The sequence below is a fragment of the Pyxicephalus adspersus genome, chromosome 3 (genome assembly GCF_032062135.1).
Source record: "Pyxicephalus adspersus chromosome 3, UCB_Pads_2.0, whole genome shotgun sequence".
Classification (NCBI taxonomy): domain Eukaryota; kingdom Metazoa; phylum Chordata; class Amphibia; order Anura; family Pyxicephalidae; genus Pyxicephalus; species Pyxicephalus adspersus.
This window is the reverse complement of record NC_092860.1, coordinates 78942223-78956217: the sequence shown is the minus strand read 5'-3', so window position 1 is coordinate 78956217 and position 13995 is coordinate 78942223. Positions and strand designations below refer to the sequence as shown.

Below are 13995 nucleotides of genomic sequence, written 5' to 3'. Positions count from 1 at the left end.
TGAAAAATAAAATCTTAACAATTTTACCAGCTTTTTTTAAACAGCTTCCCATCTGCAATGTATAGAACAAGGTATAGCTTGAAATTTTGAACTATATCGCTTTTTTATTGCTTGCTAACACTATGCCACTGCAGGCAGCAGACTCCAGTAAGCACTGCATATTATTTTTTTATTTTAAATCAGAGAATCAAAAACCTCATATATTTCACAATTTACTATACAACTTTATAACTTGGAACCTTTTTTTACACATTTACCTAGTTGTACATTGTCTAGATTTTACATAAAATGAAGCCCAGGACTAGCATTATGATTTTTTAACAAGGTAAGAAAAACACAAATATGTCACAGGACACAAAGCAGCTAGGTGTGTTGTGCAATAAAACTTGTAATTGTATGCCTTATGTATCTGTTATATGCTAGGATATAAACTGCAACACATTATAGGATCACAATCAGCTATTGATCATGCATTGCTAGTAATGTGCAGGACAATTATTTGCATTTTCCTTTTAATCATGCAAATACTTATGGTTGATAAACAACTGTGCATGGGTCAGTGATTGAAATATTCTACAAGCAATCTGGAAAAATCTTTTTCAGAAAGTCTAAAGATGGTGGAATTGACTGTATGTTTTTTTCACTGTATGGGCATAAGATGAGATTTATGTTCAAAGGACCATGATCAGTAGAAAAACAGAATTATTCTCTGTTTGTGGTTAGCATAATACTCATACATTGGGCAACACCATCCTTCTATTAGTAATAAAGTTTAAGGAAGAAACCAAATTTTAATATACCAGTATTGGTTTACATATGCCCTAATATGAAGCTTACTATATAGGGTAGAAAAATCTGAGCTACCCATCATTCCAGTAACAAGTGATTATTATTACCGCAAAGCTTGCTACACATGCATTTTTATTGTTAGCTTAAATGCTAATCTAAGGAAAATCATGTTCAGCAAACTTGTAAAAATTATTCAGAAACCTGTTATTATCCATTAATGCCTACTGTAAGTGCACAGGCTCAGCCTTAGCTGCAAGTCTTAAAAACATATGAACAAGATATCGCCCACAAAGTCAAAAGGTGGACTCGTTCGTGTGTGGTAATAATTTGCTTTATTATACGGAAAGGTTATACTCCATGCTCCAATAGAGATGATATCCCACTCTATTGATTTGAGAGGGTACTGTGTAAATGTAAACCTTTGGACCAGTGAATGGGTGATGTCACTTTTTGCACACATGCTATGATGTCACAGCTGTAACAGGTGTGTAGTACAACATAAGTATAGTTATACACTTTCTATTTTCCAATAAGCTTCCCATGATGACAATACTAGCAGTCAATAAATCAATACTTTGGGCCTGATTTATTAAAGTTCTCCAATGCTGGAGAAGATACACTTTCATCAGTGAAGCTGGGTGATCCAGCAAACCTGAAATGGATTTCTTCAAAATCATATGCTATTTGTTTTCAATCCTGGACATATCCTGTTTTCAATTCTGCCTCTTCCTGCTGCCTGTCAAATGAAGGATAATGACTAGACCTAATAGACCTAAGCGATCCAATGTTAACTGTTTTTTGAAACTTGGAAAAACTGTAGGTCTGAACAATCCCTTATTGTCATGATAATCAGGTGAAAAAAAAAATATTGACAAAACCTTAAAACGCAAATTAACCCTGCCATCGCAACTAAAAACTGCTAGGCTGCATTAAATAAAAATTTTGCTTTTGGATTTTATTATTTTTATTATTATTACACAGTATTTATATAACGCCATCATATTACGCAGCGCTGTACAAAGTCCATAGTCATGTCACTAACTGTCCCTCAAAGGAGCTCACAATCTAATGTCCCTACTGTAGTCATATGTCATTAATATAGTCTAAGGTCAATTTAGGGGGAAGACAATAAACCTAACTGCATGTTTTTGGGATGTGGGAGGAAACCGGAGTACCCGGAGGAAACCCACGCAGACACAGGGAGAACCTGCAAACTCCATGCAGATAGTGTCCTGGCCGGGATACGAACCTAGAACCTAGCGCTGCAAAGGCCAGAGTGCTAACCCCTGAGCCACTTAAAAAGGTATACATTCCAATCTGAGACTCCTAAAATGTAAAGTAAGAATACAGTTCATATTTCAAATGTGCAATACTATACTTGACATAAGAGCACTGAAGAATTAATTCCTGTCTGAAGCTATGTCATTCTGTCTGAAAACATTTTTCTATCACATGACATTTTGCTCTTTGACCAGTTGGTGACTCGTGCATTTTCAGTACAGTAGACGAGAATGGGGTGTTCTGTTGCTTGAATACATCCAGAGAGGGAATAGATCATTAACCTACAGAAAAGGTAGTAAAGTGCACGTGGTTTAATAATCAGGTCTAGAAACCTTTGACCAAACAAATTCTTTAATTAGATTATGTGCTGCATTTACATAAATACATTGAGGTAAATAAAGGGCATATTGGAAAAGACACACTTGGCTCTATTTAAAAAACCGGGAATCTGACATTCCCTCAAACATTCCACATTGGTGGGAATCAATTGCTGCCATTGAGACACAAGGACTTGACAGATTTCCACAAGGGAATGTTTTAGGGAATGTCTAATTCCCTGTTTAAAAAATAGACTATTGATTCTTGAACTATAGATACACTATTAGTGTTTAGATGGTCTTTCCGTTTCCTATAATTGCACTTACTAAAAACAGCAATAGTATACAGATATGAGTACCTAAAACCATAAACATAAAACATATATTGCAGTTTCCATTGTTCTAGTCAGACATACTATTGAGATGTATGTGTTAACCCCACTGTGAGTTATATTCTCTATTGCATTACATAATCCTAAAAATATGTGCTTATAGACACAGGGGTCCGGAATTATACTTCTCCTCATGTTTTAATTCTGCTGCCCCTGTGTCTAGTAGACCATGTATTTAATATTATGTAATACAATAGAAGATATAATTCACAGTGGGGAAATATATTATTCTCTTTTTTTGCTTCCATTTATACGTAATAAAGAGAAGACATCCCTTAGGGCCGTAATGGAATATAGGTTTCTATATGGTTATGATCAAGTTATTGGCTCTGGTTTATTCAGGATAATATAACTCTGTTTAAATAAAGATCATTGCTATGTGACCTCCTGTAAAATTAGACAGCATACAAAACTGGAATGCTTAAATTCACACAGCAGCAGTTAACTTTTTGTAGTTACTTGTAAACCTTAAAAATATGAACACTGCAGTCATAAACAAATCTTTACAGATGCCAAAAAGAAAACTAAAATTATGAGTTTCAATTCAAATGCAAATAAAAGTAAAACTGAACTTCAGATGTAGCAAGTGTAAGAGGAATGTTTAAAAAAGGTTGCACTTTAAGCTTTTATCAGACTGTACTAAAATACTAGTTTATTTATTAAATAATATATAAAGTATATTACATGAGGGACAGTGAATCCCTGTATCCCTGTAGCTTCAACAGTAAGTTTTAATTACCTTGCCTGGAGCTCTCTTGAATAAAGTATCTAAGAGACACAAGAAATGTTTTTATTATATTTTAAAGATCTCAAATATTAGCCAAACTGATATTTTAATATAGGGAATGGGGCTTTTAAACAAGTTTTACTGATCAAATATTTTGCTGTTGTCATTATTGTTTATAAAAGTATAAATGTTTATTGTATAAAGCTCTATTCAATAACTCTAATAAGGATTTTTTTTCATTGAAATTATTATATTTTACATGGATTGATAATATTTAAATTAGCATTCTAAACCATTATTATTTATCTGTATATAACTCAGCTGAGGAAAAACTTGTAGTACGTTTGTTGTACTAATACTGTACTGGCATTTTTAAAAACTTAAATTTAAAATTTTTGAATGCTGTAAACATAGTTGAAACTAATAAATACATCTTTCCTATTTAGGCTATTGTCAGGTACAGAATTTCATATAAATGAAAAACATTAAATTTTTTAAAGAAATGTTAGTCTTTTAAAAATATTGGCTAACAAAAGTCTGCCGTCAGCTATGCTAGCATTGACCTCAAGCTGTTTTTCAGGTGCATTGATGCTTAACATAATGTATTCTGCCCTTGGCTTCATGTAAAATGTAGACTGCCTTGTGTTAAACATTTCCTTGCTGGTAAAAATCCTTAAACCATCAAACCAATGACTAGGGCACGTTTTAGATAGAAGGGCGGAGAAACTTTAGATGGATGCTCCTATCCAGTGATTTTGCCCAAGCTGGTTTGGTTAAAACTGGTTCCCTGCTATATAAATTATAAAGTTTGCTTACCTTAGCCATTAAGGTGGTACAGTTGTCTGGAAATACTATATTCTGTGTATACTGCCTACTCAACAGAGACCCAAACAATCCAAGCAGATACACCATCAGGTCTAGTGACCACCAGCAAGGACTATGTCTACTGATCAAGAAAGTTTGGAGAACACGCTGAATGCTAGCAGGAGCAGACAGCGATCTCCAACCCGCAATTCAGTTATTATCAACCAGGCTGTTAATCGAAGTATTTTCACCTCAACAGTCTCCCCGGCTGCAGAACGCATACGTTTTATTCTGGGTGAAGATGATGAAGGCCCAGCACCCCCTCAACTCTTCACTGAGCTTGATGAGCTACTCTCTGTTGATGGCCAAGAAATGGAATGGAAGGAGACAGCTAGGTAAGATCTAATAGATGTGTATGCTTTATACAAAAGAGGATTTTGTATCATTCATTTTTTTTACTGCGCTGTTAACATTTGAAAGGTTAAAGGTGGAAACTAACTTCAAAGTGTCTTAAATTAAAACAATTTTTATTTTTCTTTTCATTTTGGAACCTGCAATAACCAAGGTGAATCTGACCAGCTGAAATACAGGCTACTACCATACCTTAATGCTGCTGCCAGTGCTGACCAAAAGGGACCACATCCAATTACCCCATATTTATCTAAGAATAGCAAAATAGCTGCACGCTAATGTGAAACTTATGTTCAAAAAAAAACTTAAACTACAAAATTCAAATTGTAAATGCTGCAATATAAACATTGACTTATATTAAACAGTGGAGAAATATTCAAGGGAGTTTTGTAGCTATGGGTCCCCATTGTAGTTATATTAAATGTTAAAAACAGAAATACCAAAGAAGTTCTGGGGTTATTTTCATGGTGTGTATAGAAGTAGTGGTGTACTTGATTAATATTCATGCTCCACTTAAAACCATAAATGTGATGTCATTTACAACAATAATGTACAGTTACTTAGATTGTTGGTTAGAAGTGATCGTCTTGAGATTTCAGAACTATTATAAGGTGAAGTGTGGGAGACACGTGCAAACACTACATCAGTGTGCAGCCAGCAGTGTGTGGGCACATGGTAATATGTCATTTTGATTTCATACACTGGTTGGGTCATTGGGGCAGCTGCTATCTAAGGAAAACCACCAAGGTTTGTAATTCCATCTGGGAATTTATTTGTTAATGCTTTGGCAGCAATGTTGTCTCATTGCCCTTCAGACCCCTGTTTTAGTTATTTGATTGCTAATGACATTCCAAACCCTACATGTCATGAATCATGCTGGGGACTACAGTGATTTTGCATTCACTGTACAACTTGAGCTTTACATTAAAGCACAATAACATTATTGATACAAACTCTAAAATCTGTTTTGAGCTCTTTCATAATTATTAGTGAATCTACCTTTTCTGTCAGTATGTCTCCAGCTTTTAATTAGGTTCAAGTTCAGCTCAAAAATATGCCATAATCGGGTTTCTGGTGTTTTCTTATTTTTAAAATCCATTTGACTTTTTTTAAATCAGCTGGCAGATTTAAAGCAGACCATTTAAATGTAAGGTCCGCAAACGCTACCTGGGCCCCCCCACCTTCACCAAATCAGCTGCTAAATGTAGATGAAAAATGTACTCCTAAAAGATAAAATTGCAATAATGCTTACTGTACTCTCATTGTTCACCTGCAGCATCTAGGTAAGGATGACATCAACTCCCTTTCAGGTAGATTTCTATAGAACGCAGGGCAAACATAATCTCAAAAGAAGATGCTCTTGCATTAACAGTTTATATTATAGCCAGACAAAATCTGTCTTTAAAGGTCAGAATTCTGAAACCTTTTGAACTTTAGATTCTGCCATGGAATGAATGTTACCTTTAGAAGTGTTTGTTGAGTCTATGGCCCTGATTTATTAAAGTTCTCCAGGGCTGGAGAGAATACACTTTCATCAGTGAAGCTGGGTGGTCCAGCAAACCTGTAATGGATCTGGTCCAGGATTGAATACATTTGCTAACAAATAGCTAATGACTTTTAGGAAATCCATTCCAGGTTTGATGGATTACCCAGCTTCACAGATGAAAATGTATTCTCTCCAGCCTTGGAGAACTTTAATAAATCAGGGCCTATGTGTGGGAATAGGTGACAGACAGGTGCCTTATTTTTATTTGTCTTCTTTTCATTTCATGCTTTTTGTCATTCTGTATGCAAGGTAAAATAACTTAAAGTAGAATCATTTATGTTTAAGTTATGCCCATATAATTTTATAAAAAAATACGCACAGATAGATTATATGAAAATTATTTCTTTTTGGTTTGTGCCAACTGTTTGTCCAGAATGAAGGCAATATAATGAAGCATGGCCTAAATATAGAGCTGTTTGTCCATCTTACATGCAGCTGTTTCATACTTGTTAGCCCTTGCCAATGCATGCTATGGGAGCCGTGGCCCTTGTGCGATTGGGATAAAAATGTAGATCCCATTTCTAAAGTCTCATATAACCTTTAACATATTAATGTATTTCAAAAAGTATATGTAATACTTTTATATCTATGCACTTTTTATTTTTTTTAAATAGTACCCAGTGATCTTGTTCAGGACACTTCATGTTGTAGAATGACAATGGTCCCTTCCCTAAGTGTGCCCCTGCATTGTTACAATGTCACATGGGCTTCTGGGCACACATTATGTTGGCATGTTTTACTGTTGTCACCATCAGGAAACCTGGCCTGAGAAATGCCATTATCCATTAGTCTGCAAAAACAGTTGCAGGGAATCAGCAACACTGAGATGTAACAAAGGATGAAGAATGGTGAACAAGTATTTTATTTTTAGCAGGACTAAAATGTCAAATAAATGCTGGTTTGGGCCTCAAGAAGGTTTAACCATTGTTTGCAAGCATTGATGTAGTTACAGACCTATGGGTTCAGATGTTGAATATGGTCCCTACCCCAACCCCCTCCTGTGGTAACTCTGCAGCACCACCTATGGTCAATTGGCCATAAGGCTAATTTTTGACAAGGTCTCTTTCATTTAGGACAAGCATTTTCAGATCAGAAACCTCCTTTAACATAATGAATGCCTCTTTTCATTACACTTCACGCTGAGATTCCTCTTTAAATCTGAACCCTCCCTTTATATCAGAGCCCCCTTGATCTGTTCCTAATAATATTAGCGTTAATTATTCAAGGTTAATAGGCACAGTACAAAGTTAACTAAGGGAATCATTCATTAAAACGAATATGACTTAAAGGTATATGCCATTTCACTTAATTTACCTTGCTCCTCCAATGAGCTGCCTGATGGGGAAATGTTGGACAAAAGTGCAGTGTAAAGGTCACACACTAAATGCATGTCTGTATACTGCAAGACTAGGAGGCTTATGCCTATATACTAAGGGAAATATGTTAGCTGTCACTGGTGACCTGAGAATGCCAATTACTTTTTTGATGTTTACAAAAATTTGTTGTTTAAACAGGTAACATCTAACATTACTTTAAGTTCCTTGGTTATCTTTGGTCCTGAACAATTCAGGTGACAGATGTCTCAGTAGAACACTTTATAGTAGATTTTTTTTTGTAGGTGTGGTGTGGGTAATATTATTAATAAAAAAACTATAGCAAAACCTGTGGAGTGTACAAAATATGAATTTAATCTATTTATTTTTGTCTTTTTTGGAGGGATTTCTGAGTTCCCTGGTCTTCACACCCAGTACCCGCTTGTCATGTTTACATTTTTATGATACTGCTGAGAATGCAGCAGGAGGACTGAGACCACTAAATGGGTCATATAAACTCCAGGATTGTTGTAGAAAACATTATGGTGTGGAAGTCATATTTTTGTAGTTCCCAAGTGGTTTTAGCTGTGACCATTCCCTCCAGACTGTAATACTGGGTGGACAGGGATAGGTGTGTTCTAGGATTTAGACATTTTCCCATCTATTTAAATAGAATCCCTATTTTTCCCAACATTAAAAGGAATGTTATTTGTTGGTTTTAGGAATTATTTATCAGTTAATCATGTGGTTATTTGCTTTCATTATGTAACGCACATTGTCATGTTTGAATTAATGATTATGCCTTATTTCTAATTGAAAAACTTCTTTAAGTTTAACTCCTCCCACACAGTACAGAACTTTGGGCTAGATCAGAGAGTTGTTTTTTTAAGCAATACCTCTGCAGTTTACCACTGTCAACCAGTCCTTAACTGTCACAAATTTTATATATAGTCCTGCTGTCAATATGGAAATACCCCTGGTCTCACTGTTTAACCCAGACAAATCCACCAACGTCTTGGGCCTTGATTAGTCAGCCGACTTACAAGGCGTTGTGAGCAGTAGGCCATACTCAATATGTATATTATTCACATTTCAAGAGAGGAAATATATAAAGTAAAAACATGACAGCACCTTTTTCGTGTTTCATACATACAGTACTTAGTAATATACTTGAATTGCGCCAACGCCTAAATTGTCATTAAAACAAGCAGGAGTGGTTGAAATACCATTTTTTTAAAGGTGCTTGTTGCGGTCAATTTGCAGTGCATTTTTTAAAATTCTTTATGCAGTGTCTCAGGGCTGTCTTCTGCTCCAACCATTTCCTTTTAAACCTCACCACTATGCATAGCCTCACAGTCACATGAATACCCACAAAAATGCATATGGCTGCCACACCTGGGCACAAAGAGGTTCAAAATAGGTACCAGGTTAGGTGCATGGTTCTGCATTTCCTGATGGAGCAAGCCCTAAAGGAACAATTTAGGTAACAATTTAGAACAAGGAACAATTTAGAGACCGCAACAAGCAAGTAATGAATTAGTTTTCAAAAGAATCCTTATTTCCTCCTGTTTCTTTAGATACTGATATAAGCCTTTCATTTTTGTTTAAAACAGTTTATTGTGTGATGGCAGTATGCTATAATGTGCGTGACCAGTCTAGGTGCTATATAAAAGAGTAAAAAGCGGAGGATAAAATGAATAGGTACATATCAGGCTGCCCCAAGTATTCCCACAGTATTGCAGCCTTCTATTTTTTTTAAATAGTACCCAGTGATCTTGTTCAGGACACTTCATGTTGTAGAATGACAATGGTCCCTTCCCTAAGTGTGCCCCTGCATTGTTACAATGTCACATGGGCTTCTGGGCACACATTATGTTGGCATGTTTTACTGTTGTCACCATCAGGAAACCTGGCCTGAGAAATGCCATTATCCATTAGTCTGCAAAAACAGTTGCAGGGAATCAGCAACACTGAGATGTAACAAAGGATGAAGAATGGTGAACAAGTATTTTATTTTTAGCAGGACTAAAATGTCAAATAAATGCTGGTTTGGGCCTCAAGAAGGTTTAACCATTGTTTGCAAGCATTGATGTAGTTACAGACCTATGGGTTCAGATGTTGAATATGGTCCCTACCCCAACCCCCTCCTGTGGTAACTCTGCAGCACCACCTATGGTCAATTGGCCATAAGGCTAATTTTTGACAAGGTCTCTTTCATTTAGGACAAGCATTTTCAGATCAGAAACCTCCTTTAACATAATGAATGCCTCTTTTCATTACACTTCACGCTGAGATTCCTCTTTAAATCTGAACCCTCCCTTTATATCAGAGCCCCCTTGATCTGTTCCTAATAATATTAGCGTTAATTATTCAAGGTTAATAGGCACAGTACAAAGTTAACTAAGGGAATCATTCATTAAAACGAATATGACTTAAAGGTATATGCCATTTCACTTAATTTACCTTGCTCCTCCAATGAGCTGCCTGATGGGGAAATGTTGGACAAAAGTGCAGTGTAAAGGTCACACACTAAATGCATGTCTGTATACTGCAAGACTAGGAGGCTTATGCCTATATACTAAGGGAAATATGTTAGCTGTCACTGGTGACCTGAGAATGCCAATTACTTTTTTGATGTTTACAAAAATTTGTTGTTTAAACAGGTAACATCTAACATTACTTGCTTGTTGCGGTCAATTTGCAGTGCATTTTTTAAAATTCTTTATGCAGTGTCTCAGGGCTGTCTTCTGCTCCAACCATTTCCTTTTAAACCTCACCACTATGCATAGCCTCACAGTCACATGAATACCCACAAAAATGCATATGGCTGCCACACCTGGGCACAAAGAGGTTCAAAATAGGTACCAGGTTAGGTGCATGGTTCTGCATTTCCTGATGGAGCAAGCCCTAAAGGAACAATTTAGGTAACAATTTAGAACAAGGAACAATTTAGAGACCGCAACAAGCAAGTAATGAATTAGTTTTCAAAAGAATCCTTATTTCCTCCTGTTTCTTTAGATACTGATATAAGCCTTTCATTTTTGTTTAAAACAGTTTATTGTGTGATGGCAGTATGCTATAATGTGCGTGACCAGTCTAGGTGCTATATAAAAGAGTAAAAAGCGGAGGATAAAATGAATAGGTACATATCAGGCTGCCCCAAGTATTCCCACAGTATTGCAGCCTTCTACACTTGCCTCTTTCTAACATCTAGCTAGGTGCAGACAACAGAAAAATGAGCTGCCCAACACCTCAGCTTACCCCTGATGGATGCCTTCTCTGCCTGGTACCAGGATTCGTCATTTCCTCCCTTCACTCGCATGAAACCAGCAGGTGATTGCTGAAGACCATTTTCCAGTCTTCTCCTATGCCAATGGGCCATTAATAAGGAAGTGTACCAAGTATTATTTGCCTGTAATATAGCTGCTGACAGGAAGGTCCTCATATTGCATTGTTCTTGGTATAAGATTGTAATGTAGGTAATCAGCTGGATATAAACCTGTAATGGTGTAGTATGGAGGATTCATTTTCAGAACCCAATCCTCCTTCCTCCACCTTTCTAAAATGCTAGTTTCTTTGCTGTCATGTGACTTCAGTAGTTTAAGTCTCTGGTCCTGAACAAGAATTCAGAATAGGACACCCAAATTCACTCTGCCTTTCCTATCAGTTATTCTACTAGCAACTTGGTGAATAAAGCTAAACCTATGTTACACTAAATATCCAATCATGTGTAGAAAAATTAAGAAACTGGATTTTTAGCTTGCATTTGTTTAAATAAATGAAGTAAACACAGTTTCATTATATTCTCCCAGCTATATAAACATTCACTTTACAAAGTAAAAATTGCCTGCCTTTTTAAAAAAAACACCGCCACTATGTTTATGTCCTTCAGTTGTAAGGCTTTGGTTTAATGGATGTATTATATTGAGACTATAAAAGAGAATCAAAAATTCAAAGGTTAGAATAAAACTCAAAAGTATTTTTGTTGGATAAGAGTAACCTTGTATTGAAATATAGTTTACAATAATTACTTTACACATCGTCAGAACAGTATTCAAGCTGATGTATACAGTGCACATACTGGTTTTAGCTGGATGATAACCCCTATTATCTCACACATGTAGTATGACCAGCTGAGACATTTACAGTTTAAATTTTTATTGCAAAACGTGTAGCTTATGTGTCTATAAAAGTGTCCCTGTCTCTTAAAGAATGCCTATTATAAGCCTATTCGACATTATATTGTCACTGTATAACAAGTACTAGTTTAACCTTTGCTCAAATCTGCAACTAGCTTGGCCAGTTTTTTCTGATCCTCATTTTTCTCTTGACCACTACAATAATTATTAAACAGCAGCATGTATCGAAATTCTTCAGAATTGTTTACTTTATCAAATTGGCAAAAAAAGATCATTGGCAGTCACTCATCTATCTTGACTTAGTACGATGGGCCTCTGCTGCTAGATCTTTGGTGTGTCATAGACTAATAAAATCGGCCTATACATAAGTAAGTTCTAAATTAGTTTACATGAAGTATAAATAATTATGAAATGTCCGGGCACAGACATGGCAAATTTAAGTTGCGTATTGTTACCCATCAATGGACAACAGTGTACATTGAAGTAAGCACTTCCAGCCATTCCATATTTGGACAAAAGAGAACTTGCCAAAGCGTGGCTTATTCCGGAAGTTCCCAAATCTATGCTTAAACTCCCATATGTTAGATTTCATACATTAAACACTGCTACCTTGATGGCAGTGTGAGATATTCTCTATGCCCTTCCCCTGGTTTTAATTCTGAATATTTAGGCTTAACCTAAGGTTTAAATTACACCCAATCACACCAAATTAATCCTAATTTATTTCCTATTAATCCTTAACCTAACCCCAAGACACTATTCACACCAGCATGTGCAATAATATGCCTATAATGCAAGCACACTGCTGCAGTGTGTTAACACCCATTGCTTTATCTTTTTGAACCACAGTGCTTTGCAAAGTCTGCATTTGGTAACTCCTTTTATGCTATATTGTTGGGCTTTAAAATATTCACATAGAATTACTGCTGACTTAAAACACCTAAATCCATGGTACTTCCCATGGTACCAATATCTACCAAATCCCTGCTCTAGATGCACAGTAGACCATACAGTTCTATCTACAAAATTTCTCTATAAATGTCTTCTTTGTACCCAAAAAATGAATAGCTGCTGACATTTTTCATTACCTAATAATCTTAAACAATAAAGTTTATTTAAACATAAGAAAATTAATTTCATATGTTCTAGTTTAGCAGGAAACAAAGGGAAGGACCAACTTTTTAGCCCTTACCTCACACACAGAAACAGAGCATCAATTTGATGGTTAAGGTGCCTAACTGTGTCTGGCAGTAGCTGACATGATTCTTTACCTCCATGATCATGGTAAAAGGAGTTATAATCATTTGTACTCTATAAACTTTTATTGTTTACCATTTAGTTACAAAGCAAGCTTCCATGGTATCATCCAAACATTTTTTCTCATATTTTCAAGAGATTTGTTATTGCTAAACATAGATTAAATTTACAATACTTACATTTGTTTTTACCTTTTAGGTGGATAAAGTTTGAAGAGAAGGTGGAGCAGGGTGGAGAGAGGTGGAGTAAGCCCCATGTTGCCACACTATCCTTGCACAGTTTGTTTGAACTGAGGACGTGTATTGAAAAAGGGACAATACTACTTGACCTAGAGGCCAATTCACTCCCACAGGTAGTTGGTGAGTATCCTGCAGGTTTCTTAATTTTGCATTAATTATGTTTCAAAATGTATACATCAAGTATCCTATATTTTTGCTTGCAATGTCTCTCCCATACACCCATCAGTCTACTTTCTACATTGCACTATTCAGACAAGCACCATTTTTCTTGTTTGTAAGAAAAGATCAATATTAATAAACACTTCAGTAAGGTATATATATATATATATATATATATATATATATATATATATATACAGTGTATGAAAAGTTATATGACTGACTGGTCTTTGACCTTTTGATTTAGGGATGAGGGGGCTTAAGCTGGGTACACACGTGCAATAATTGTCATTGGAAAGGATCTTTCACGATCCTTTCCAATGACTAAGGACTGCACGATGCATGAACTAGTGCTGTACATACACCACTGTTCTGCTGTATGCAGAGGTGAGAACGAAGGAGCGGCACCCCACTGTGCTTTCTCCTCTTCGTTTCCATTACAATCGTTCATCGTCCATCATCTGTGGATCCGCCAGGACGGTTGTTCGGACGATGGACGACAGGCGCTGTACACATGCCAGATTCTCGTCTGATATCGTCCCTGAGCCTATTATCGGACGAGAAGTATTGCAAGTGTGTACCCAGCCTTAGGCCTAACTTTAAAGGTTTTAAAGAAATTAC

At 36.1% G+C, this 13995-nt stretch overlaps 1 protein-coding gene across 9 annotated transcripts in view; it reads left to right on the top strand.

The window, feature by feature from the left end:
• Nucleotides 1-13995, top strand: part of SLC4A4 (solute carrier family 4 member 4) — a 138804-nt gene that overhangs the window by 76809 nt on the left and 48000 nt on the right. For all 9 annotated transcript variants that reach the window (XM_072405361.1, XM_072405358.1, XM_072405365.1 and 6 more), the window contains exons 4-5: nt 4570-4705; nt 13175-13335. In XM_072405361.1, the coding sequence (XP_072261462.1) occupies nt 4570-4705; nt 13175-13335 (297 nt within the window). The remainder of the gene's footprint in view (nt 1-4569; nt 4706-13174; nt 13336-13995) is intronic.